Here is a 24856-nt window from a genome sequence, read left to right on the forward strand (position 1 = left end):
GTATAAATAGATGTAATGATTTTAATTTAGTTTACTGATATTTATTTGGGTTTTGTTTAAGGCCATTGGAACTGCAGTGTGGACAATGATCGTGGGTAAAAGGCGTATGTTGAAATACGATAAAGGATTTTTGGCACATTTTTATTCTATTTCTGAACAAATCTCTCCGGTACTGGTGTGGGGATTTTTAGGCCCTGAAGGAAGTTTACATTCCACTTGTCACTATTTTAGAGATCAAGTTATTGAATTCCTTGTAGATATATTTAATTTTTTTAAAGTAAGGTACACCACTGTTGACAACCTTGCTGAAGATATACTCAGGGAAATGAAGATAAGGGTTGAAAACATAAACCAAAGGCTTTCCTTAGAAGGTTGCTAATTAAATAGATACCATAGTAGCACTAAATATATACACTAATCGTTAATGTAGTTAAATAAATGCGACGATGGTAAATGAAAGTTTCGCTCACTGGAAAGATTTAAAACATAACTAAATCAAGTTGAATGCGAGCAGTACGTTATTCATACCTTTTGCAAGTTACATAATAATCCATTCGTACGCCTTTGAAACTAAACATTTACTCTCTATCTATTTCCATAATTTATATGTAAAATATTTTGTACAAATTTTGTTTAACTACTTTTTAACCGTATTTATAGATTTTTTATTTTCTGAATAGTGAGATAAATAGAACTGTTATTTCAATGAAGTGTAATTCACTGTATGTATCAATCATTAATTTGCCTAAATGAAAATTTAAAAGTAACAAGTCAGTAACAAGTAAATATTTAAACAATGATCTGAAGCTACAGAAATGAAATATGCTCATATTTATATCTTTACATATAAAAATAATATATTTGTTATACAAGCGCTATAAAAATTGACTGATGTTATAGAACAAAATTATTAGTCTCATATAACGATTTCAGAATATTATTATTTTAAATATTTTGAAGTTGAAATTTGCATTTGTCCTACACCTAATACCGAAATTTACATTTTTAGTACAAAGACATCGTATTAGATGTTTAAATGTAGTTATTTTATTGTAAAAATAGATTTTAATATATTACCATTAACTGTTCACTTAGAAATGATTTACATTAGCTGTATTATGATATTATTGTGATCAGCTGTTTATAGCATTTAAAGACAGTATATAGTATACCTGTTCTAGTTCCTTAGATACTTCATAAGACTATGCGGTATTATAGTAAACTGTGTAATTTATACTTTATTGAAAAATATTGCAACAACTTTATTTTAAATTACACACTGTATTTATTTATCTTGTATTAATACTGTATGTATTATCACACCAGTTAAGTTGTATTACTTTCATAGTACTTTATAGCAATGTTGCATACAGATGTGTACGAATCGAAGTATCTGCTGCCAAAGATAAGAGCAATATTACTAACATGTGTAGTCCATTATTTTCCCTGAGAGTTACATCGGTCCTTAAAATTATCCCTTATCCTATTCTTATTCTAACTTTGGTTTATTGTTCTAATTGTTTCTTAATTTTTTAAAACAAATTTATTATAATTCACTCTTTTTTATATAAAGCATTTAATGGTAAAACAGCTTGTCCATTGCCTCGTCATCAGATTCCTCTTCACTGCTAGATGGTACATCTGGCATTATTTGTGTTATATTATTTCTACGCTTATACTCTGCAAAACTTTCCTTTTTTTCTATAAAATAATTTTTATAAAGTTATTGTATAATAAAAGTTATAAATCATTGTGTCTATTCATAATATACATGTTCTAACATAATTACCTGTAATTCTTAATGATGCGAATGTCCACTTATTTTTATATATATGGTCTGGATCTAAAACTATCAAAGGATTCTTTTCTTTGTCAATATGCAATCTTAACCACTCAGTCCCTATCAATTTCATAAAAATGATACAATATATAAATTTAGAACAGTGTAAAATAAAAGTAAATAAATATTTTACATTTATGAGCCTTAACAAGGGTAATTTTGATTTCTCTTCCTAGATTTATGTGAGTTGTTCCTTCTGCTTTTACAGTTCCAAAGAGATATAAACAAATGTAATAATGTTTTGAATTTACTGTAGTGCTAAAAATAAAACAAATACGAATATAATTTTTTAAATTTATTTTTATTTATTAAGTACAATATAGCGAAAATTATTTTACAGAGTACCTAAATAATAAATGATCACATTTAACTTGAAGAAAATAATTATCAACGTCTTGCAATAAAATACGTATAACTACTGTAACGTCCGTTTGGTACCACGCAATCTTTGGTGTGTACAATTGACTAATTAATTTTGGATAATTCATACTTTAATAAGAGTATTAAAAAGTATATAAAATTCATTTATTTCATGTAAACTACCACCAAAATACAGCAACTTAACCTTACACGACAGAAAGAAATAAATATACTGGATCACAATATTGCAATTTAATTAATATTTTATATATTTTATATACTTGCGTAAAAAATTATTATTGTTTATATACCAAAAGTATTTTAACCTTTTTAAAATTTTAAAGTTCATAAATTTGAAAATTTGCCAGCTAAATACTAACGAGTGGTGGGGCTTTCTTTCCCTATATCGCCGTTTTTTCTAGGGAAACCTGCTGTGTTAGTTACCGTATATAATAAAATATTTCTCCTATGAAAAATAAATGCAGTAATAACGTAAAAATAATTATATAAATTTTTGCGTCGATATCGCACATTCTTTGATACAGTTTCCACTGGAAAATGCACCATATAGATATATAGATTTGGAGACCAATGAAGATTCATTTCAATGCGGTAGTTAATAAGCCGGGCGTGATCGCGATAAAACGTCAACCACGCAGTCAAAATGTCAAGAAACGATGGTAAAAAGGACTCGTCAGCATCTGCGTTTCGAAAAATTGACGTCGATCAGTATAGCGATAATAATTTCAAAGAGGAAGACGCTGACGGAGGATTGGGTGGACCTACCGGTCCGGACGAAAATGAAGTTTTGACACTTCTTAGCCAATATCCTTTCCATGACTTATATTTACATATAATATTGTTATAATGTATTTTTTTATATTCTCCTTAATATTTAATCAAGGGTAAGAATGCTGAAGCTTTGATATCAGTATTAAAATCTGCACCACTTGGGTGTAAAAATCAACAAGTAAAGGTAACCTCAATATCTTGTACTAATTATTATTTTGTGGAAGTGTTATACATATATTCAAGAGTATTCTTTTATATTATTGATATAAATTAGTATATGTTCCTAGTATATGTGTATATGTAATGTTCTGAAAGCAATTATTGAATATTGCAGGATAGCGCACGGAATCTGACGTTAAAAGTTCTTCTAAGTATAAAAACTAATCAAATGGATGATTGTTTAGCACAATTGGACCGGGACTTAGTGGATGTTTTAATGAAATATATATATCGTGGATTTGAAATCCCAACAGAAGGTAGCAGTAGTCATTTATTAATCTGGCACGAAAAGGTATACAATATAAGTGGTGTTGGCAGTATTGTAAGAGCATTTTCAGATAGCAAACGTGCTTGAAAATTTGTACATTTTCTTTTAATGTTCATTACAACAATTACCATTAATCCTTACTGTTACTCATTGTCATTGTTAATACAATGAAGATGTAGATAGCCAAGTCATTCAATTTTCTATGTGGGAAATATAACACTTGTGTACATTTGTTATCAATAAAGTAATTTTTATTTCTTATACATTTGGAGAAGTGACTTCCTTATATCGAATTTCCATTATCTTTCATAAACTTGTTTTCATTCATGACTCATTTCAGATAAAAGTATTTACTCAATTATAAAATAATGTAACAGAGCATTAAAAAAACAGTCATAATTTTTATTTAAATTCTTTTCAATGTCTATAGATCTATCTGCATATTATTTATAACGATTAATACATACAAAATAATACTATATATATTACTTGAATGCAATGGCATTCAAATCTTATCATCAAATACATAACAAAACGGATTAAAGTTAGAATATTACAAATTTTGTAATTGCCGTGAATAGCTTCATTTTTATAAAAGTGTTGCTCAACAGAATCTTCATTACTCACATTTGTCTTTCACTGTGAGCATTATCATGTTTGTTTGATGTATTAAATAAAGTGCACTGACAAATACTGCATTTGCTCTGTAAAATAATTGAAACAGGATAGTTATCATAAAATGATAAATATATAATTGCACATATAAATTTTGTAATACTTACTGCCCTTCTTTAAAGTACTCTTTTAGGGTATTGCTAAACCTTTTACTGTACTTAACAAATTCTCTTTTTCTCTGATCTAATGCTTGTTTTCCTGCAGAACCGCTTATAAATGCAGTAACTTCATTCACTGCATCTAGAAGTTTTTTTATTGCACTTGCAATTTCTCTATAAGAAAGTATATTACAAATACACTGTAGATAATACATAATACAAGAATTTAGTATTTGTAAAACATGTAAATATAAGTTCATACTTAATTGTTTCAAGGAAAGTTTTACGATCTGTTATTTCATCAGGAATTCTACTAAGTATTCTCTTTAATGAAGTTGATTTACGATTCAATTCTTGAAAAGCATCTTCAGATCGAGCTGACCTATATTCTACCACTACAAGATAAAGAACAGTAGTAAGTTTTGCAGTAGTGTTTAAAAATGAATGTTGTCTATATGAAACATAGTTATACCATCATAATCAGAAGCTGCACCTTGCAACCTTAGGACACTTTCATTCATATCCAGATTAAGTTCTGCTCGTTGTATAATTCCAAGAATTAGATCAAGTGTAATTCCTGGATGAGAGTTTTCAGCTTTCAACAAAGCAGTACGCACTGTTTGAGCAGCCAATACATTCTGCCTTTCTAACTATGATAATAAATAAAAATAACATTTTTATTTATGTTGAGCAATATTGTACATTGGTAAATTTGCTTGTTGCTTAATAAATTTATTATAGATCACTGGGATGAATAAGTGACAAGAATGTTTAATACCTTCATCAGTATTGGTCTTAAAATGACAGGAAAAACCAGTGATGTAACTGGAGTCTCATCGCCCATTGTCATCCTTTACAATGTTTATTTATAAACGCAGTTTAAGCTCAATTAATACAACACAAATAAAATGTAATTAGTTAATATTTTTGACGGATAAAACAAGCATGGATAAAATTGTTTTCATTAAAAGAGAACGGTTTCGATCATACTATCCATATGACAGCTGTCACGCTCCAGTGTCTTATTCTAAAACGAGGTAAACAGGTTGTGCAATCGTTCAACGGGAGATCGTACTCAATTTGTATGTACATTGCGGCTAACTTCAGCGAATGAACAAAAAACTCGTCCGATAACGAATGTGTTCTTCCGTTGAACGCATAATAAATGCCTCAATTTCTTTTCAGTCAAATATTCTGTATATACTAAAAGTACATGAAGTATATTATTTTGTTATTAAAGTTATAATTTTATAAATAGTTAATATATTAATGTATATCTAAATAAAAAGCTATATCACAAGTACAGTAATCAATGAAGCGCATGATTAATGAAAAGCGCCTTGGCATAACGCGGTTGAACCAAATAATATCAAAACAATAGAGAATAATCTATTGTAAATATATTATACTTAATTTATTAACATTATTAATATTTTCAATGATGTTAGAACGCAAAGATCCAGAAGGAAATTTATATGTTTTTGTAAGTATATTTACTATGAATAACCTCAATTCATTTTACATAGTGTAACATCATTTTCTTTATACTATTTTATGCAGAATGAAGAGGATTTACCATATGAAGAAGAAATTTTAAGAAATCCTTATTCTGTGAAACATTGGCAACGTTACATAGATCATTTAAAAAGCACAAAAAGCAGTAATTTGAATATTGTGTATGAGCGGGCATTGAAAGAACTTCCTGGAAGGTATGTGTATTCATTGTTTATTAAACAGATTTTATCATGTAGTAATGTATATTTTTATCAGTTACAAGTTATGGTACAATTACCTACGCCAACGAGTAAGTCAATTAAAGGGAAGATGCATAACAGATCCTCTTTATGAAGATGTAAATAATGCATTTGAACGTGCATTAGTATTTATGCATAAAATGCCTCGGATTTGGATGGATTATTGTACATTAATGACTGAACAGTGCTATATTACACGTACCAGGCAGGTTTTTGATCGTGCACTCAGAGCTCTTCCTATCACTCAGCATCATCGTATATGGCCATTGTACATTGAATTTTTGAAAAAACATAATGTATATGAGACTGCTATTAGAGTTTTTAGAAGATATCTTAAGGTATGATATAACTTTATAATTAAAAGTTTTATTAACATATACGTAAATGTGTATTTTGTTTCTAGCTAGCCCCAGAAGATACAGAAGAATATATAGAGTATTTAATATCAATTGGTAGGCTAGATGAAGCTGCTGTAAAACTAGCACAGATTGTTAATCAAGATGATTTTGTATCAAAGCATGGAAAATCAAACCATCAGTTATGGAATGAATTATGTGACTTAATATCAAAAAATCCCTCTAAAATAAAATCTCTTAATGTAGATGCTATTATAAGAGGTGGTTTAAGACGTTACACAGATCAGTTAGGACCTTTATGGAATTCATTAGCGGACTATTATGTCCGCAGCGGTTTATTTGAAAGGGTATTAAACAATTATTTGTACATTAAAATATATATTTGGGTGATCTTGAAAGTTATGTAACTGTATACTTTTATTCTTGGTAGGCAAGAGATATTTATGAAGAAGCAATACAAACAGTAACCACTGTCAGAGATTTCACTCAAGTTTTTGATGCTTATGCACAATTTGAAGAACTTAGCCTCAGTAGACGTATGGAGGAAGCTACAAAGAATCCTACAGAAGATGGTATAAGTATAGATACATGTATTATTGTTCCGTAAATCTTGTAGTTTTTAATTTTGTAACATTGTATGTACAGATGACATAGATTTGGAATTGAGATTAGCGCGATTTGAGCATCTAATGGAAAGACGTTTATTATTGCTGAATTCTGTATTATTAAGACAAAATCCTCATAATGTACAAGAATGGCATAAAAGAGTTATGCTGTATGAAGGACAACCACACGAGGTACATAAGTCTTGCTATTAAATTTTAATAAAAATTAAAATCTTTGAATTTTATTATTGTTATTACTGAATTTATTTTTAGATTATTAATACATATACGGAAGCTGTACAAACGGTGCAACCACAATTAGCAGTAGGTAAATTACATACTTTATGGGTTGCATTTGGCAAATTTTATGAAGAAAATGGACAAATAGCAGATGCTAGGGTAGTTTTCGAGAAAGCTACTCATGTCCCATATACCAAAGTAGATGACCTTGCTTCTGTGTGGTGTGAATGGGCAGAAATGGAAATTAGACATGGGTATTGTATCTACGTGTTCTTACATTCTCGCCCTTTGAAAATATATTGCTACTTTCTAATTGTCCTAATTTTCTTTACATAGAAACTATAAAGAAGCTTTAAAGCTAATGCATCGTGCTACTGCTATGCCATTCCGCAAAGTAGCTTATCATGATGAAACTGAAACTGTTCAAATGAGATTGTATAAATCATTGAAAGTATGGTCTATGTATGCTGACTTGGAAGAAAGCTTTGGTACATTTAAGACGTGTAAAGCAGTGTATGATAAAATCATTGACTTGAAAATTGCAACGCCACAAATTATTATTAATTATGGTTTGTTCCTAGAAGAAAATAAATACTTTGAAGAAGCTTTTAGGGTATGTAAAAAATTATCTTATAATTATAGTTGATATCTTCAATTTTTAATAATTGTATCACCTTACAGGCATATGAAAAAGGAATAGCACTTTTCAAGTGGCCCAACGTTTATGATATATGGAATACTTATCTCACTAAATTTTTAAAACGTTATGGTGGTACAAAATTAGAACGAACGCGAGATTTATTTGAACAGTGCTTAGAACATTGTCCACCAAAATACGCCAAAGGTATTATATTTTATTATACAATTATATAATTGCCAACGATCATTATTCATTTATTTCGTTTCTTTGTCACAGCCTTGTATTTATTATATGCCAAATTGGAAGAAGAGCATGGTTTAGCTAGGCATGCAATGTCCGTGTATGAACGAGCAACAAGTGCTGTTCTTCCTGAAGAAAGGTTTGAGGTATAATATTTAACATTGTTTTAATAAATATGTTATCTTTACTTTAAAATAGCATTGTACTAAAGAATATAATACATAAAATTTGAATGTTAGATGTTCAACATATATATAAAGAAAGCAGCGGACATATACGGTGTTCCAAAAACGAGACAAATTTACGAAAAAGCTATTGAGGTACTTAATGAAGAAAATACGAGAGAAATGTGCCTACGATTTGCAGAAATGGAAACGAAGTTAGGAGAAGTCGACAGGGCTCGAGCAATATATGCACACTGTAGTCAAATTTGTGATCCAAGGGTAAGAAATATTAATGTCGTAAAATAATATTTGTAAAGTAATATACTTTTGTATGTTATATACATTTTTATATTACGTACAGGTAACATCTAATTTCTGGCAAATATGGAAAGAATTTGAAGTGAGACACGGTAATGAAGATACAATGCGTGAAATGCTTCGAATTAAACGTAGTGTTCAAGCTATGTATAATACTCAAGTAAACATGATGTCTGCTCAAATGTTAAATAATGCTACAAATCCACCATCTGACGTACCATTAGACGCAATGCGACTTCTGGATAGTAAAGTACCAAATACAGGTTTGATTGTTCTACTTTATACAGAAAAATATTTTTCAATTTATGCATTTAAGTACTATGGGTTATTAAAACGATAATGTGACTTTACAGAGAATGTTACTACGTATAAGGATAGCATTAAGTTTGTTCGCGGTGTAACTGAAAAAGACGGTAGACCGGAATCACAAGTAAATAACCCAGACGAAATTGACATCGATGTAGATGAAGAAGTTAACGACAATGAAGCTGATATAGAAGAAGGTAATAAATAATTCCTAATAATGTGTTCAAATTTTTATTACATTTTATTACATGTAATATATTTATAAATCATGTTGGACACTCTTTGTAGCAACACACCTATTTAATTTCTTTATTTATTAATTCGTCCTTACTTTCAGATATACCTATAGAAAAACAAAGTATTCCATCACAAGTGTTTGGTAGTCTAAAAACAACTGAAGGAGAAGATGACTAAAGCATACATAAATTATAGTGTGCAAGACACATGCAGATAGTAAAATTTACAATAAAAGAATTTGTAATTATATACCTAAATCTATTAATCACAAATTTCAATCATGTACAATATTTCTTTCGAGAAAAAAAGAAAGAGAAAAAGATGAAATAAATAAAATAATGTTTTTACAAGTAATTTATGACAGAGATGTTTGTTAAGTTTCTTTTTATAGTACTACCATTTTTATTTGCAAGTCAAAATAATTTCCAGTGAACAATCTATGGCAGTACTAAATTTGTTACTAACAAAATAAAGATCTTTTTCATTGAACATTGAATTATATTATTTATTGTTACAAGATATTAAATCACATATCTTGGCGGATTTATAAAATGGAGATCATTATAAACTTCGGACTCGTCCATGTCAGAATGATTTTGTATAGATGTTTGTTCCTTACGGATACCGCCAAATACTATTAATTCACCTCGACCGGCTACAAGCGAATAAAGTATCCTTTCATCGGGGCCTGATTGATTATTATGCTTCAAAGGAATCCATGAAGCTGTACACTCGTCACATAAGACATTCGTAATATCCAACACAAATATGGATAACGTGTTTCCTGTTTTTTTAGTAGGTTTTGAATGCATTCTTCGATTTCTAATACTTTCTTCCATTCTACGAAGAGATTCTAGTTGCCGTTGTCGATTACTATTAGTGCCATTACGCACTGGTTCATCACGAAAAGCAGCCATGCTTAAAACATTATCATTACACAGTGTTAAACTTTTTGTAAAGTTAGAAGGATGAGATGAAGGACGAGGTGTTTTCACAGACACTCTGGCAAAAGATCCATGCCGACCATTAACGTTTACATCTCTATCAATATTTGATAAATTCCCTTGTCTGAAACCAAGATATAATTTGAAATTTACGTCAAGCTGGTGTTAGTACTAATAGCAGATTTGAACAACCAAACCTTGCATGTAAAGAAGTCGAATCACTTGGTGGTGGTGTGACTGTCTTTTGACAAGTAACTTTCTTCAGTGATATACTCATATCATTTGGTTTATTTTGACATTTATTTATACTGAGAACAATAACGTAATTTCCCACCTATTAAATTATAAAACAAGTAAGTGACATAGAACATTACAATTTATAATCAATAATATTTAAGACATGCTCACTTTGCAAGCTTGATGACACCAAATACGCGTGGGTGCCCATTCTGTATTATGCATGTTCACTTTTTTCCATGTCCAAGCTGCACCTTCCATTTTCAATAACCAAGCATCATTCATAGCAATATTCGGTCCAGTACACCCTCCTAATTTTTCAAATATTTAAATGTGCTCCATTATTTCAAAGAAATTTTCTTTCCTTTGTCAAAATATAATAGATACAATATCCAGAATATTCACCTAGAACAAGAAGGTGTTTATCTCCAAGTTCAATTTGAGATTGACCATAGCGTGGTTGTGGCTTTAGGTTTGAAGTGGCTTGCTTATGCCAACTATACGAATCCAGATTCAAACACCATATGTCATTGGATCTACCTCAAAATAACATTTTGTTATGAGATTAAACTAAAATACCAAGATAAAATTCAACACTTTTAAACATATTACCTGTATCCATTGCATATACCACCAAAAACAACCATATGATTTTTATGGATTGATGCAGAGTGAGCTGAAGTGGGCGGAGGTGTTTCCAATGTATTTATAGCATTCCATTTATTTGATTCTATAGAATACACATGCAACTCATTGAATAATTTCCATTGCTGAAAATATGTGTGACAACATGTAGGAATATACAACATTGGAGTTTTATTACTTATAATTGAAGTTAAATGTACCTGATGTAATGGATATGGTGATGGATGTGACCATCCACCAAACAAAATGAAGCTTTTTTTATAGTATAACATAGTAGCACAAGCTTTAGGAGATGGATAGCTACCCATAGTGATTAATCTAACCCATGTTCTTGTGTCCAAATCTAATCTCCATAAATCATTAAATGTTGTAGATGTAGCTGTACATCCACCAAAAACATACATAGAGTTTTCGTATGTACAAGCAGAATGTGAATGTCTCTTGGCAATAGTTGGCATCCAGTGCGTAGATGGCCATGGACTCCAAAGTAATGAGCCATAAGCCACAGATTTATGAAAGTGCGCTTTATTGTGCTGTATTACATCTGTTACAAAAATAAGAATTTTATTATTGATTATAATATAAGGTTTATAAACAGAAATAAAAAAATTAACAAAATTTACATACTTTTAGTGGCACGGAACCATCTTTTGGATACAAGCTTACATTCTTGCAAATCTTTGTATGGTGGAATTAGACTTAAAATATATTCTAGCAAAACGTCTGGTAAATCGTCGATGTTACACTCCATTTTATACTATAATTGTTTAGTTATTTAATTTCTATGCTATTTTTGATGTTTAAATTTTCGAGCCAATACAAAACTGTTATTATTTCGAGCAGTCAAAAATCATGTTCCTGAGATATCACTTTGCGGCAAATCCAAAAATTTGAGAATTTTCCACCTGAGAATTAACAAAATTTTCTATGCAACAAATTCGGCACATCTCCATCATGTAACAAGCATTTATGTTTACTGCATGCATTTTACTCAACTGCTTCTTCCATTGTTCAAAAACAGCGAACAAACAATTATTGTAATTTTTGTAAACAAAAATAATCTAACGGGAAAAGTCGTGCAAAATTGCGAGGCGATACTAGGGACGGATCCTTACATGATGTCTGTCATGAAACAACATTCGTTTGACAGTGATTAAAAGAGCTTCAGATCCTGTTCATTTTTGTCATTGTACATGATAGTTGAAAATTTCATTCTAGCATTGATCTTCCAGTAATTATTTTTGTTATATCTATTGGTATTTATCACTAAATAAAATATTCCTGCATAAATAAAAACATCATTAAAAAAGTAGATGTAGTTCATCAACTTCGAGTATTTATCCGTCACTGTTTCTTGATTTTAAGAACACAAATAGTCAAATAATGAAATTCGTTTGAAAATATATACTCTGTTCCATAAAAAATTGCACTAACTTTATGTACCGTTCAACAAGAGAATATACTTTGTTCCGTGCAACTCGGTTAACTTCAGTAGGCTTGTCTCTACCGAGAGTTGTCTCACTATGATGCGTTTTCTACCTAGTGAGTCACATACATAATAGCCAAAAGCACGAAAGCAGAAGGAAACCTAATGACATGTGAAGTATAAATGAAAGATCAGTGGGTATATATGCACTTGGAGTTTTAAACATTGCAAGTACGCATGCACGTTGCTCTTGGTTACCATGCATACTAAAACCAATCAAAATGGACGTGCGTAGAACGAACGAAAAATAGTCGAACAACCAGTATGTTCTCTCATTAAACAATTATATTTCCAATTTCTAAAATGTATTTATCAAATATATGAATATAGCAAAATATAATTAGAAACTATGACATTTTATTATTATTTTAGGTGATATACTTGTCATAAGAACACATATGAATTTCCATGATTACAACGTGTAAAAAAGAACATGCGCAGAAAGAACGGGAACTCCTTGCCTAGTAACATTTAGTAACTAATGACATATTCATTTGACGGGTTTTTGTTTGTGTTTCTGCCGGAATGATATTGTTAACAAAAATGATATTTATATGGATTTTATTGTTATTTGCTTGTCATGAAGTAAAAAATGTTGAAGTAGATCCATCGAAAACAATAATTTGGGGCCCAGGATTAAAACCGGACAAAGTAACGATGCGAGCAAGATATATTTTTCTTCAGTTTGTTGATACAGAAGGAAAAAAGTATATTTTTGTTTTTATTATATGTAATACATAAAATAGAAATACTTAATGTTATTTAAGTTTGAAAGAATTTTCATTAAACTCGATCTTAAAATATAACTTTCTAATTCATTAACTTATTACATATGTTCTATGTACTGAAAAATTGCTCTTTTTATTTTTAAGTTTAACAGAATCACCTGGAGAAGATATGATCAATGTTTCTATACAAGGCCAAAGTTCAACAGGTCATGCGTGTCATATATGGACACAAATTTTAGATTGCAAAGATGGAAATTTTATTATTCGTTATAAATTACATAATACATGTTTCAATTTAAAATTGAAGATAGGATTAAAACAACGTAATTTACCTATTTTATCATTGGAAGCTAAAGGTATTATTAAATTTCATTTCTACCAGATTTTTATTTTTATACAGTATCAAAAACTTCATACATATTTTTAGAACCTGCTTATGAAGAAGAATGTTATTGTCCAAATCCAGATATTGATAACTGGTTGGAAAACTTTGAATGTACAAAGAATTATACACAAATACACAATGATCTTGCTGACTTTATAGATGTGGATTTTGACAAAATACGTAAAGATATTGTGAAAGCATATGATCGACCTGGAAGCATCAGTCTTTGTCATTATGTAGTTAAATCTAATAAAGTAAGTACCACTGTACTTGGTTCATAACTGTATTTGAATTAAACTAGGTAAAAATAAGATTTTCAGGGAATGTCATGGTCAACATGTAGGCTTCAAAATATTTATGGATTCCATTTTGTTATCTATTACACGAAAAGTTATTTTGCCAGACATTGAATTCTTTGTGAATTTAGGAGATTGGCCACTTGTTGCAAAAAATGGCAAGAATTATCCTATCTTTTCTTGGTGTGGCTCATATGACACAAAAGATATTGTTATGCCCACTTATGATATCACAGAGTCATCATTAGAAGCAATGGGAAGGTATAAATTATATCTATATTTTAGATAATTTATCTAGAAGATTAATACATTGTATAAATCCTAAACATTTATGCATTGATTGATACAAATGAAACAGGGTAATGTTAGATATATTATCTGTACAAGGTAATACAGATACACCATGGGAAAAAAAGATAGATAAATTATTCTGGCGTGGACGTGATTCGTGCAGGGAAAGACTTGATTTAATCGATATTTCAAGAAAATATCCTGACCTGTTTAATGTCTCGATTACAAACTTCTTTTTCTTTAAAGGTGAAATGGATAAATATGGCCCTGGCCAAAGTCATGTATCTTTTTTCAATTTTTTTAAGGTAAAAGAATGTATGTTCATAAGCATGTAATTTTAATTTCGCAACAGCCGAATAATGTAACATTACCAACACTTTTGTAGTACAAGTATCAGTTAAATATCGATGGTACAGTAGCCGCATATCGATTTCCATATCTGCTTGCTGGGGATGCTTTAGTATTAAAACAAGAATCAAAGTATTATGAATTTTTTTACAATGATCTTGTGTCTGGAAAACATTATATACCAGTCAAAAGCGATTTGTCAAATTTGGTTGAACAAATTGTATGGGCTAAAAATCATGATGAAGAAGCACTACAGGTTATCAAATCTGCTAGGCAGTTTGTAAGAGACAATTTGCTGCCACATAATATATTATGTTATCATGTAGCTTTGTTTTATGTAAGTACCATAACCAAAAGTTTTATTTCATATTTCCTTTTTCGAATATAAGTTATAAAAGAACCTCTTTACATTTCAGGAATGGAGTAAACGCTTGAAAAGCGAAGTTAAGATACTAGATAATATGGAAGAAGTGCTGCAGCCTAAACATTCTTGTAAATGTTACGATAATAATAGGAACCTAAAAGAAGAGCTTTAGTGTTCCTAATATCGTAATTGCAACTCAAGTTTAAAATTATACATATTGATAAAATCTTTTTCTACTTTTTATTGTTTACTTTTGTCAAATAAAATTCACGATCAAAATCTATATTTTTATACATATTAGTACCCATACATGTAAAACAAAAGATAGTATTTTTTAAAGTAAAATACAAAAAATATATCAGTTGTTAACATACTTTTTCAAGGGTTAGATAAGGGTTAGATTGTAAATCCATAAAATTTTTAATGGTAATAAAAAAAAATATAAAATTAAGTAAGTAAATATAAAATTAATTCTAAGGCAGACGTATACATTGGAAGCTATAAATAGGTAATGTATGTTGAATCTTGTTTCATACACTTTATTTCGGTGTAACAGATATGTTTATGCTGCATTGTGCACACCGAAATTCCCAAGCTACACAGATTTTTAAATGATGCATAAGTTTATGTATTAAAATTAAATAATAAAAATGCACAGTTTGCATCATACATCTCTATAAATATGGAACCGCAAATGCATGAAACTGAAACTGTAATATTACAATAAAATAGTTTATGATAATATCTTAAGAATTAAGATGTTTCCAAACCTTTATTATTCATAATTAAATAAAATTTTTGAAGTAGGCAGCTTTTTGAACATATTAAAACGCATATACAAGATGCAACTTACACAAATCATTTCAATGTTAAAGTATCTTGTAATGAAATTCCTCATGATAATTTTAATGAAATTTTAGCAGCACTTTTCCTTATATATAATTTTCTATTATTTGCCTCATTATATAACATTGGACGATATGCTATTTAGAATTAAATTCTTAAAGTAAAGATGTTATATGTCATTTGTTACAAATTTGCAACTGAATTGTTTTTATATTAAATTTGATTATTATACGAATTTACATTAACATATACTTTATTGTGGTGGTGGTTGGTATCCATAACCTCCGTACTGATTTGGTGGTGGAGGTCCCTGAGGTCCGGGTGGAGGAGGCATGTGACCACCAGGTGGTCGCGGTGGATATTGCGGATATCCTTGACCTGTTGGTGGTGGTGGATAACTCTGAGGAGGATACTGTGGATGTCCATAATGCTGACCACCCTGAGGAGGATGAGGAGTGTATACCTGCAATTAATTTAATGTTAAATCAATTCATTCACAATAATTGGCAAAGGTTCCATATTTTTCAAATAATCATACCTGTGGCTGACCACCAGGCGTTGGTGGCACATATGTCTGAGTAGTGGCTGGACCGTAGCCAGGTTGCGGTTGTGGCCCCGGTGGTGGAGCAGGACCTTGAGGAGGTCCTGATGGTGGTTGAAATCCGCTTGGGGCAGGACTCTGAGATTGTTGTTGTGATTGTGGTGGTGTTTGAGATTGTTGTTGAGACTGTTGTGGTTGATGCGGCGATTGATGCGAAGGAGGTTGATGAGAAGACTGATGAGATGGTTGATGAGGTGGTTGATGGGGAGCATGAGAAGGTTGATGCGGAGACTGATGTGGCGGTTGATGCGGTGGATGCGACGTCGGATGAGGCGTTTGGTGCACTGGATAGCCAGATGGAGCAGGGCCTGGGGGAGCATAATTTCCGCCTTGCGAAGTAGGCGGTGGACCACTACTCGGTGGATAAGTTTGAGTTGAAGCAGACGGTGTACTCGTTGGTTGGCTACTTTGAGCATAAGTATTGATTCCACTGGCAGAGGCAGTACTAAACGGAGGAGACGTAGAAACTGGACCATACTGAGTTGCACCAGGACCAGGACTTGGTTGGTTACCATAATTAGGCTGAGGTCCAGTATTTTGTTGAGAACCAGGTTGTGGAGGCTGAGCACTAGAGGTGGGAGGAGCTGCATAATTCTGAGGTGGAACATTATTGGCATATGCTTGAGATGATGGAGGAGGATAATTTCCAGGTTGACCACCTCCATATGCATTCTGAGGTGGAGCTTGTGATGGTGGTTGTTGATAATTTGGCTGTGGGCTAGGACTACCATACTGTCCCGGTTGTTGTTGTTGACCGCTTGATGGGAAATTTTGTTGAGAAGGATTAGAAGGAGGATAGCCCTGCTGATTCGGCGGCGGTGGACCATAACCCGTAGGAGGTTGCGTGCTTCCCGGTGGTGGATATCCACCCGGTTGGGGACCATAACTATTTACCGTAGTTGGAGGTCCATAGTTTGGCTGGTTGGATGTACTATATCCTTGTTGCTGTGAAGTATTTGGTGGTCCATACTGATTTGGTTGTCCTGGGGTGTATGCAGATCCTTGTGGTCCTTGATAATTGGATCCAGAATTTTGATTGGCATACTGAGCAGGATAACCTTGTTGTGAAGGTTGTTGAGGATAACCTTGGGGTCCTCTATATTGCTGTGGACCAGGTGCAGTAGGTGGTCCTTTTAAAAAAGACAAAATAGCAAATTTAAAGTAGAGTACCACTTTATAGAAACAATTTCAAACTGAAATAAAACTTACTACTTATAGCAGGTCCTTGTCCAGGCATTACAGGACCACGATATCCACCTTGTGACATTGGTTGTCCTTGGCTAAAACTTGACATAGGTAATGTTGGCTGATTGGATGGAGGTATCTCTCCTCCAGGTCCACTTGTTCCTGTAGGGGCATTTGGTAGACCTTGTGGATTCATCATACCATGTTGAGGACCATTAGGAATTCCTTGCGGAGGCTTATCATAGAAACAAAGATACCCTTAGCATGTTTCTAATTTATGTATTATAAACATTTAAAATATTCATTGTAATAACAAACATGCAAAATAAATTAAATATTTCTTACCGGTAATAATGCTTGTATATTTTGATTTGCATCAGCAATTGATGCTAAATATACTAAATTGCGATGCAGCATTTGTTGGTACCTAAGCAAGAATCATGTTGCAAGTATATTATTACTATAATAAATACTTCTTAAATATTTGTTTTGGGCAAAACATTAAAAACAAGTTTTACTTACTGTATACATTCTTGTGGTTTTCCTTTACTTTGATATTCCTGTATTGTTTGTATAAGCTGACTATTTTCATCAAGCATCTATAGTTTAATAATAAAAGGTTATTATACAAGAATATATAAAACCAACATCAAGGTACTGTTATGATATTAATCTGCAAGATTCATTACCTTCTGTATTTGGGCAGGATTTGGTGGCGGCCTACCGCGTTGAGCAAAGGTCACGGACATGATTTAAAACGACTTATAAATCGTAAAGAAACTTCGACAGATATAATTAACTATTGTTCCCAATTTCGTCTTCGCAATACGTAAGCTCTCAGTTTTCCTCTCCAAATCGTTGCGGTTCTTTGAAACTTTAAGACTTCGCTATAGTGTTGCTTGTGTACATTGTAGCACTGCAATGTCCAAAGAAGAATAACTTAGCGTGACTCTTACAAAATTGTGAACAGTTAGGGATTCTTTTATCCAATATTATTTTGTTTATAGAAGAAACTTTAAATACAGTGAGCCGCTGTTAGGGATCGCTTCGCAAAATTTCTATATCGTTTTGCAAATAAGAGAAGATTGCTGTCCATTTCTAAAATAGAAAGCTTGGGAGAAGAGCGTATCGTGTGGCAAATGTGCGAACTATTGTAGTCAAATGTACGATACTAAAAACTGAAAATTCGTTACTTGCTATGTACTTCTATATACATAAACTTAAAATATAGAGATTATATTGACTGAAATAAACTTTCAACGAAAAATTTCAAAATCAGTATTCATTTTGAGTTTTCATCGTGGCATAAATTGTACACGTATCCCATGTTCAACGAGAGCAGATCATTCGATACAAAACTTGTTCGTTCAACGGGAAATCATGCCGACCTACGCTACGTGGCTAAGTTCAAGAAGCTTCCTTCTTCGTTAATCATATATACGGTGAACAAAAATATGTCAGCAAGGAAAAGAGTGATAATATAGAAAGCATACAAAACGTTTTCCCACCGGCTATATACGGTATATATGTCGTGAAGGCAGTGTTGGACAGTCCCAGTGTATGCGCAGTAAGCTATCCGTAGAAGTCGTCAGTAGCGTATATACTTTGATGAAATACAAGGTATCATTAGGCCCTAGTGAGGAAACAAAAAATCTGAAGAAAATTGCAGGAAAGAGAATAAAAGGGTTAAATAATACTACAGATTATATATAATAAAAGTAATATTAAATTTATTTATGATTATTATTATTTTTTTGCGTTTGCAGCCGATTTGTTATATGAATACCAATATTTGTTGCAAGAGCAAAGGAAAAAGATACCGCTCGATTTTTATCGGATCTATGCATGTTAACAAAATAAAATCCATGTATTTCTTTGTTATTGTTTCTCTGATATTATAATTTTCACACGTATAACATATAGTTATTCAAAGAGGTCCTTCCAAGTCGTTTTTCTTAAATAATAAATACATTTAGTGTTTCAAAAGTTATTGTGCTTTTGTGTTATTTTAAATATAATAATCTCCCATATTCCAACATATTATTCCCATTATATTATATTATATAATTTACGACATATATATATAGTTGTATAGTTTTATGCAGTCATATATATAACTACTTATATTACTACATATATTACTACGCATATTACTACTTTTATCATCATTATCCTTATTATTTATATTATTATCAATATTATTACGCATATTACTACTTTTATCATCATTATCCTTATTATTCTTATTATTATCAATATTATTACGCATATTACTACTTTTATTATCATTATCCTTATTATTCTTATTATTATCAATATTATTACGCATATCACGACAATTATCATCGCTGGAACTGTAATTATCCTTACTACTCATATTATTATCAATATTATTACGCATATCACGACAATTATCATCGCTGGAACTGTAATTATCCTTACTACTCATATTATTATCAATATTATTACGCATATTACTACTTTTATTATTATTCTACTTATTATTCTTATTATTATCAATATTATTACGCATATCACGACTATTATCATCGCTGGAACTGTAATTATCCTTACTACTCATATTATTATCAACATTATTACGCATATTACTACTTTTATTAACATTATCCTTATTATTTATATTATTATCAATATTATTACGCATATTACTACTTTTATCATCATTATCCTTATTATTCTTATTATTATCAATACTATTACGTATATTACGACTACTATCATCGCTGGAACCGTAATTATCCTTACTACTCTTATTATTATCGATATTATTACGCATATTACTACTTTTATTAACATTATCCTTATTATTTATATTATTATCAATATTATTACGAATATTACTACTTTTATCATCATTATCCTTATTACTCTTATTATTATCAATACTATTACGTATATTACGACTACTATCATCGCTGGAACTGTAATTATTCTTACTACTCATATTATTATCAATATTATTACGCATATTACTACTTTTATTATTATTCTACTTATTATTCTTATTATTATCAATATTCTTACGCATATCACGACTATTATCATCGCTGGAACCGTAATTATCCTTACTACTCATATTATTATCAACATTATTACGCATATTACTACTTTTATTAACATTATCCTTATTATTTATATTATTATCAATATTATTACGCATATTACTACTTTTATCATCATTATACTTATTATTCTTATTATTATCAATATTATTACGCATATCACGACTATTATCATCGCTGGAACTGTAATTATCCTTACTACTCATATTATTATGAACATTATTACGAATACTACTACTTTTATTAACATTATCCTTATTATTTATATTATTATCAATATTATTAAGCATATTACTACTTTTATCATCATTATCCTTATTACTGTTACTATTATAAATATAACACATATCATTCCCCATATTACTATTATTATTATCGTTGGAACTATAATTATTATCCGTACTAGTGTAATTATTATCAGTTAGGACTTAAGGTTTTGTCGGATCATGTCAGACCCACAGTTAGGTTAGATTAGGTTTCGTCAGGCCCTAGGGCTAGATCAGGTCCTAAGGTTAGGTTATATTAAGTTAGATCGGGGCCCTACGTTGGGTTATATTATGTTAGCTCGGGGCATAGGGTTAGGTTATATTAAGTTAGATCGGACCCCTAGGTTAGGTTGTAGTAGGTTAGGTCAGACCGCTAGGTTAGGTTATATTTGGTTAGGTCGAGGCCTAGGGTTAGGTTAAATGAGGTTAGGTCGGGGCCCAGGGTTAGGTTGTATTAGGTTAGGTCAGGGCCTAAGGTTAGGTCAGATCAGGTTAGGTCAGGGTTGGTTAGGTAGGTTAGGTACCCAGACCTAACCTAATGTAACCTAACCCAGGGGTCCGACCTAACCTTTTCTAACCTAACCGGTTAGGTTGGATTATGTTAGGTCAGGGCCTAAGGTTAGGTCAGATGAGGTTAGGTCAGGGTAGGTTAGGTAGGTTAGGTACCCAGACCTAACCTAATATAACCTAACCCTAGGGTCAGACCTAACCTTTTCCAACCTAACCGGTTAGGTTGGATTAGGTTAGGTCAGGGCCTAAGGTTAGATCAGATGAGGTTAGGTCACGGTAGGTTAGGTAGGTTAGGTACCCAGACCTAACCTAATATAACCTAACCCTAGGGTCAGACCTAACCTAATATAACCTAACCTTGGGCCCAGACCTAACCTAATATAACCTAACCTTAGGCCCAGACCTAACCTAATATAACCTAACCCTAGGGTCAGACCTAACCTAATATAACCTAACCATGGGCCCAGACCTAACCTAATATAACCTAACCTTAGGCCCAGACCTAACCTAATATAACCTAACCTTATGGCTAGACCTAACCTTTTCTGACCTAACCTTAGGGCCAGACCTAACCTAATATAACCTAACCTTATGGCTAGACCTAACCCAATATATCCTAACCTTGGGGCGAAACCTAACCTAATATAACCTAACCTCAGACCCAGACCTAACCTAATATAACCTAACCGTAGGCCCAGACCTAACCTATTCTGACCTAACCTCAGGCCCAGACCTAACCTAATATAACCTAACCTTAGGCCCAGACCTAACCTATTCTGACCTAACCTCAGGCCCATACCTAACCTAATATAACCTAACCTTAGGCCCAGACCTAACCTATTCTGACCTAACCTCAGGCCCAGACCTAACCTAATATAACCTAACCTTAGGCCCAGACCTAACCTCAGGCCCAGACCTAACCTAATATAACCTAACCTTAGGCCCAGACCTAACCTATTCTGACCTAACCTTAGGACCAGACCTAACCTAATGTAACCTAACTTTGGACCCAGACCTAACCTAATATAACCTAACCTTGGACCCAGACCTGACCTAATATAACCTAACCGTAGGGCCAGACCTAACCTAATATAACCTAACCTTAGGAACTTACCTAACCCAATAAAAATTAACCTTGGGTCCTGAGTGATAGTACTAACTGTAGTAAGGATACTAATTATAGTTCCACCCATTGTAATACGAGTAATAAGGATTATTTATATTAAAAATAGATTAGTACTACTAACAATAGTTATAACGATAAGAGAAGTAGCAATATTGATGAGCAATAGGATGATAATAATAGTTCTAACTATTATAAGAACAGTTATATGGGTAATAATATAGGTTATATTGAATAATAATAAGATTAGTAAAGATAATTATAGTTCCAGCGATGATAATAGTCGTAATATGCATAATAATATTGATAATAATAAGAACAGTAAGGATAATGATGATAAAAGTAGTAATATGCGTAATAATATTGATAATAATAAGGATAATAAGGATAATGATAATAAAAGTAGTAAGATGCGCAATAATATTCATAATAATAAGAGTAGTAAGAATAATTACAGTTCCAGCGATGATAATAATCGGAATATGCGTAATAATATTGATAATAATAAGAGTAGTAAGGATAATTACAGTTGGAGCGATGATAATGGTCGTAATGTGCGTAATAATACTGATAATAATAAGAATAAGAAGTATAATGATGATGAAAGTAGTAATATGCGTAATAATATTGATAATAATAAGGATAATAAGTATAATAAGTATAATAAGGATAATGATGATAAGAGTAGTAATATGCGTGATAATATTGATAATAATAACAATAATAAGGATAATGATAGTAAAAGTAGTAATATGCGCAATAATATTGATAATAATATGAGTAGTAAGGATAATTACTGGTCCAGCGATGATAATAGTCATGATATGCGTAATAATATTGATAATAATAAGAATAATAAGGATAATGATGATAAAAGTAGTAATATGCGTAATAATATTGATAACAATATATATAATAAGGATAATGTTAATAAAAGTAGTAATATGCGTAATAATGTTGATAATAAAATGAGAAGTAAGGACAATTACAGTTGAAGCTATGATAATAGTCGTAATATGCGTAATAATATTGATAATATTAGGAATAATAAGGATAATGATAATAAAAGTAGTAATATGCGCAATAATATTGATAACAATAAGAGTAGTAAGAATAATTACAGTTGAAGCGATGATAATGGTCGTAATGTGCGTAATAATACTGATAATAATAAGAATAATAAGTATAATGATGATGAAAGTAGTAATATGCGTAATAATATTGATAATAATAAGGATAATAAGGATAATGATAATAAAAGTAGTAATATGCGTAATAATATTGATAATAATAAGAGTAGTAAGGATAATTAGAGTTCCAGCGATGATAATAGTCGTAATATGGGTAATAATAATGATAATAATAATAATAATAATAATAAGCATAATAATAATAGTTGTAACGATAATAAAAGTAGTAATATGGGTAGTGATATCGGTTAAATTGTTAATAATAAGAGTAGTAAGGATAATAATTATAGTTCCACGATAATAGTAATAGTAACATGGGGAATGATATATGTTAGGTCTCCAGACCTAACCTGATACAACCTAACCTTAGTCCCTGACCTAACATGATCCGAACTAACCTGAGATCCTGACCGAACCTAATATAACCTAACCTTGGATCCTGACCTAACCGGATATAACCTTACCGTAAGCCTAACCTAACCTGTTGATTGTCTGTTATGTTTAGAATGTAATGGAAAGGATTGTAAATAAGTACATAATTTCTTTTGTTTATTTATTGTAACTTCATAAATACATACAATTTGCAAATATATTTTGTACAATTTTTAATTTATGTAAGTCTTTATTGGTTTAATTCTTTGTCGAAGATCGAGGCAGATTGTGTGTACATTCAATTTTGGAACTGAAAAATAAAAGCATTTATAATAACATATTTATTGTTGTTGCACGATTTAATAATATTGTTACGTGAAGGTTAGATCATTAGTAAACAGAAAATGTTAATTATAAAAATAATAAATTGAATAACTATTTATAATGTACATTTGTTGTGACTAAATATATGTGTAATATTAAAAAATAGGACTTATGTTGATTAAATGGAAGGCCAAGATCCTTCCTCCACTTCAATGCTGTAAAGACTAGCTCGTCGGTCTGATAGCATGGCTTAAACTACTTTTAAGTAGCGCGCCGATCAGTGTTTGGCAGTCCCAGCGCATGCGCAGTAAGCTATCCGTAGAAGTCCTCAGTAGCGTATACACTTTGATGAAATACAAGGTATCATTAGGCCCTAGTGAGGAAACACAAAATCTGAAGAAAATTGCAGGAAAGAGAATAAAAGGGTTAAATAATACAACAGATTATATATAATAAAAGTAATATTAAATTTATTTATGATTATTATTATTTTTTACGTTTGCAGCCGATTTGTTATATG

General features: G+C 31.2%; 7 protein-coding genes across 13 annotated transcripts in view; 4 read left to right on the forward strand and 3 right to left on the reverse strand.

Annotated features, from left to right (window-relative positions):
* Miga (mitoguardin) overlaps positions 1-1424 on the forward strand; it is a 40144-nt gene extending 38720 nt beyond the window's left edge. For all 4 annotated transcript variants that reach the window (XM_076531214.1, XM_003703992.3, XM_012286753.2 and 1 more), the window contains one exon: positions 62-1424. In XM_076531214.1, coding sequence (XP_076387329.1) covers positions 62-379 — 318 coding nt within the window. In that variant the 3' untranslated portion in view covers positions 380-1424. The remainder of the gene's footprint in view (positions 1-61) is intronic.
* A 365-nt stretch (positions 1425-1789) lies between these two features.
* Ccm3 (programmed cell death protein 10 Ccm3) lies at positions 1790-5276 on the reverse strand. Its single transcript, XM_003703990.3, has 7 exons — positions 5031-5276; positions 4725-4902; positions 4515-4647; positions 4262-4426; positions 2581-4183; positions 1974-2098; positions 1790-1900 (listed from the first exon to the last, which is right to left on the reverse strand). Exons 1-5 carry the CDS (start codon positions 5100-5102, stop codon positions 4099-4101), a joined length of 633 nt encoding a protein of 210 aa, XP_003704038.1. The 5' UTR covers positions 5103-5276; the 3' UTR covers positions 1790-1900; positions 1974-2098; positions 2581-4098.
* Positions 2865-3742, forward strand: Arpc5 (Actin-related protein 2/3 complex, subunit 5). The gene is made up of 3 exons (XM_076531216.1): positions 2865-3024; positions 3103-3176; positions 3327-3742. Exons 1-3 carry the CDS (start codon positions 2865-2867, stop codon positions 3564-3566), a joined length of 474 nt encoding a protein of 157 aa, XP_076387331.1. The 3' UTR covers positions 3567-3742.
* A 160-nt stretch (positions 5277-5436) lies between the features above and the next one.
* fand (Pre-mRNA-splicing factor SYF1 fand) lies at positions 5437-9466 on the forward strand. The gene is made up of 14 exons (XM_003703940.3): positions 5437-5735; positions 5813-5961; positions 6023-6344; positions 6410-6709; positions 6793-6934; positions 7008-7159; positions 7241-7461; positions 7544-7820; positions 7889-8051; positions 8124-8233; positions 8327-8530; positions 8613-8832; positions 8923-9072; positions 9213-9466. The coding sequence occupies exons 1-14, from the start codon at positions 5691-5693 to the stop codon at positions 9287-9289; spliced, it is 2532 nt and encodes an 843-aa protein (XP_003703988.2). The 5' UTR covers positions 5437-5690; the 3' UTR covers positions 9290-9466.
* Positions 9091-11707, reverse strand: Fbxo42 (F-box protein 42). Its single transcript, XM_012286761.2, has 7 exons — positions 11566-11707; positions 11139-11482; positions 10906-11063; positions 10699-10829; positions 10465-10604; positions 10254-10390; positions 9091-10180 (listed from the first exon to the last, which is right to left on the reverse strand). The coding sequence occupies exons 1-7, from the start codon at positions 11687-11689 to the stop codon at positions 9634-9636; spliced, it is 1581 nt and encodes a 526-aa protein (XP_012142151.1). The 5' UTR covers positions 11690-11707; the 3' UTR covers positions 9091-9633.
* Positions 11708-12552: 845 nt separating this feature from the next.
* On the forward strand, positions 12553-15119 carry LOC100884000 (protein O-glucosyltransferase 2). 2 transcript variants are annotated; one of them, XM_012286759.2, is made up of 8 exons: positions 12553-12686; positions 12797-12898; positions 13297-13508; positions 13580-13791; positions 13850-14094; positions 14192-14429; positions 14510-14809; positions 14889-15119. In XM_012286759.2, the coding sequence occupies exons 2-8, from the start codon at positions 12858-12860 to the stop codon at positions 15006-15008; spliced, it is 1368 nt and encodes a 455-aa protein (XP_012142149.2). In that variant the 5' UTR covers positions 12553-12686; positions 12797-12857; the 3' UTR covers positions 15009-15119. The 2 variants fall into 2 exon arrangements, with proteins under 2 accessions (XP_012142149.2, XP_003703980.3); XM_003703932.3 differs by having other exon boundaries at positions 12640-12686; positions 12797-13131.
* A 753-nt stretch (positions 15120-15872) lies between these two features.
* Positions 15873-18824, reverse strand: LOC100875159 (uncharacterized). Of its 3 annotated transcripts, none has more exons than XM_076531213.1 (7): positions 18662-18824; positions 18158-18384; positions 17991-18067; positions 17814-17895; positions 17493-17703; positions 16221-17413; positions 15873-16145 (listed from the first exon to the last, which is right to left on the reverse strand). In XM_076531213.1, the coding sequence occupies exons 2-7, from the start codon at positions 18215-18217 to the stop codon at positions 15936-15938; spliced, it is 1833 nt and encodes a 610-aa protein (XP_076387328.1). In that variant the 5' UTR covers positions 18218-18384; positions 18662-18824; the 3' UTR covers positions 15873-15935. The 3 variants fall into 3 exon arrangements, with proteins under 3 accessions (XP_076387328.1, XP_003703986.1, XP_076387327.1); XM_003703938.3 differs by lacking the exon at positions 18662-18824 and adding an exon at positions 18492-18648; XM_076531212.1 differs by lacking the exon at positions 18662-18824 and having other exon boundaries at positions 18158-18642.
* Between the last annotated feature and the right edge of the window lie 6032 nt (positions 18825-24856).

Source organism: Megachile rotundata, chromosome 4, assembly GCF_050947335.1.
Source record: "Megachile rotundata isolate GNS110a chromosome 4, iyMegRotu1, whole genome shotgun sequence".
Classification (NCBI taxonomy): Eukaryota; Metazoa; Arthropoda; class Insecta; order Hymenoptera; family Megachilidae; genus Megachile; species Megachile rotundata.

Coding starts and splice junctions, on each gene's coding strand:
- Arpc5 (XM_076531216.1), top strand. CDS start 2,865: ATGTCAAGAAACGATGGTAAAAAGGACTCGTCAGCATCTGCGTTTCGA. Junction 3,025..3,102: donor AGTTTTGACACTTCTTAGCC/AATATCCTTTCC, acceptor AATATTTAATCA/AGGGTAAGAATGCTGAAGCT. Junction 3,177..3,326: donor GTAAAAATCAACAAGTAAAG/GTAACCTCAATA, acceptor TGAATATTGCAG/GATAGCGCACGGAATCTGAC.
- Ccm3 (XM_003703990.3), bottom strand. CDS start 5,102: ATGACAATGGGCGATGAGACTCCAGTTACATCACTGGTTTTTCCTGTC. Junction 4,903..5,030: donor TAAGACCAATACTGATGAAG/GTATTAAACATT, acceptor TTATTATCATAG/TTAGAAAGGCAGAATGTATT. Junction 4,648..4,724: donor TGCAGCTTCTGATTATGATG/GTATAACTATGT, acceptor TTTATCTTGTAG/TGGTAGAATATAGGTCAGCT.
- fand (XM_003703940.3), top strand. CDS start 5,691: ATGATGTTAGAACGCAAAGATCCAGAAGGAAATTTATATGTTTTT. Junction 5,962..6,022: donor TTGAAAGAACTTCCTGGAAG/GTATGTGTATTC, acceptor TATTTTTATCAG/TTACAAGTTATGGTACAATT. Junction 9,073..9,212: donor TGAAGCTGATATAGAAGAAG/GTAATAAATAAT, acceptor CCTTACTTTCAG/ATATACCTATAGAAAAACAA.
- Fbxo42 (XM_012286761.2), bottom strand. CDS start 11,689: ATGGAGTGTAACATCGACGATTTACCAGACGTTTTGCTAGAATATATT. Junction 10,605..10,698: donor TAAACACCTTCTTGTTCTAG/GTGAATATTCTG, acceptor TTGAAAAATTAG/GAGGGTGTACTGGACCGAAT. Junction 10,181..10,253: donor TCGACTTCTTTACATGCAAG/GTTTGGTTGTTC, acceptor TCTTGGTTTCAG/ACAAGGGAATTTATCAAATA.
- LOC100884000 (XM_003703932.3), top strand. CDS start 12,950: ATGATATTGTTAACAAAAATGATATTTATATGGATTTTATTGTTATTT. Junction 13,509..13,579: donor TTTATCATTGGAAGCTAAAG/GTATTATTAAAT, acceptor ACATATTTTTAG/AACCTGCTTATGAAGAAGAA. Junction 14,095..14,191: donor TCATTAGAAGCAATGGGAAG/GTATAAATTATA, acceptor CAAATGAAACAG/GGTAATGTTAGATATATTAT.
- LOC100875159 (XM_076531213.1), bottom strand. CDS start 18,217: ATGTCCGTGACCTTTGCTCAACGCGGTAGGCCGCCACCAAATCCTGCC. Junction 17,704..17,813: donor ATATACAAGCATTATTACCG/GTAAGAAATATT, acceptor TTCTATGATAAG/CCTCCGCAAGGAATTCCTAA. Junction 16,146..16,220: donor CGCCTGGTGGTCAGCCACAG/GTATGATTATTT, acceptor AATTAATTGCAG/GTATACACTCCTCATCCTCC.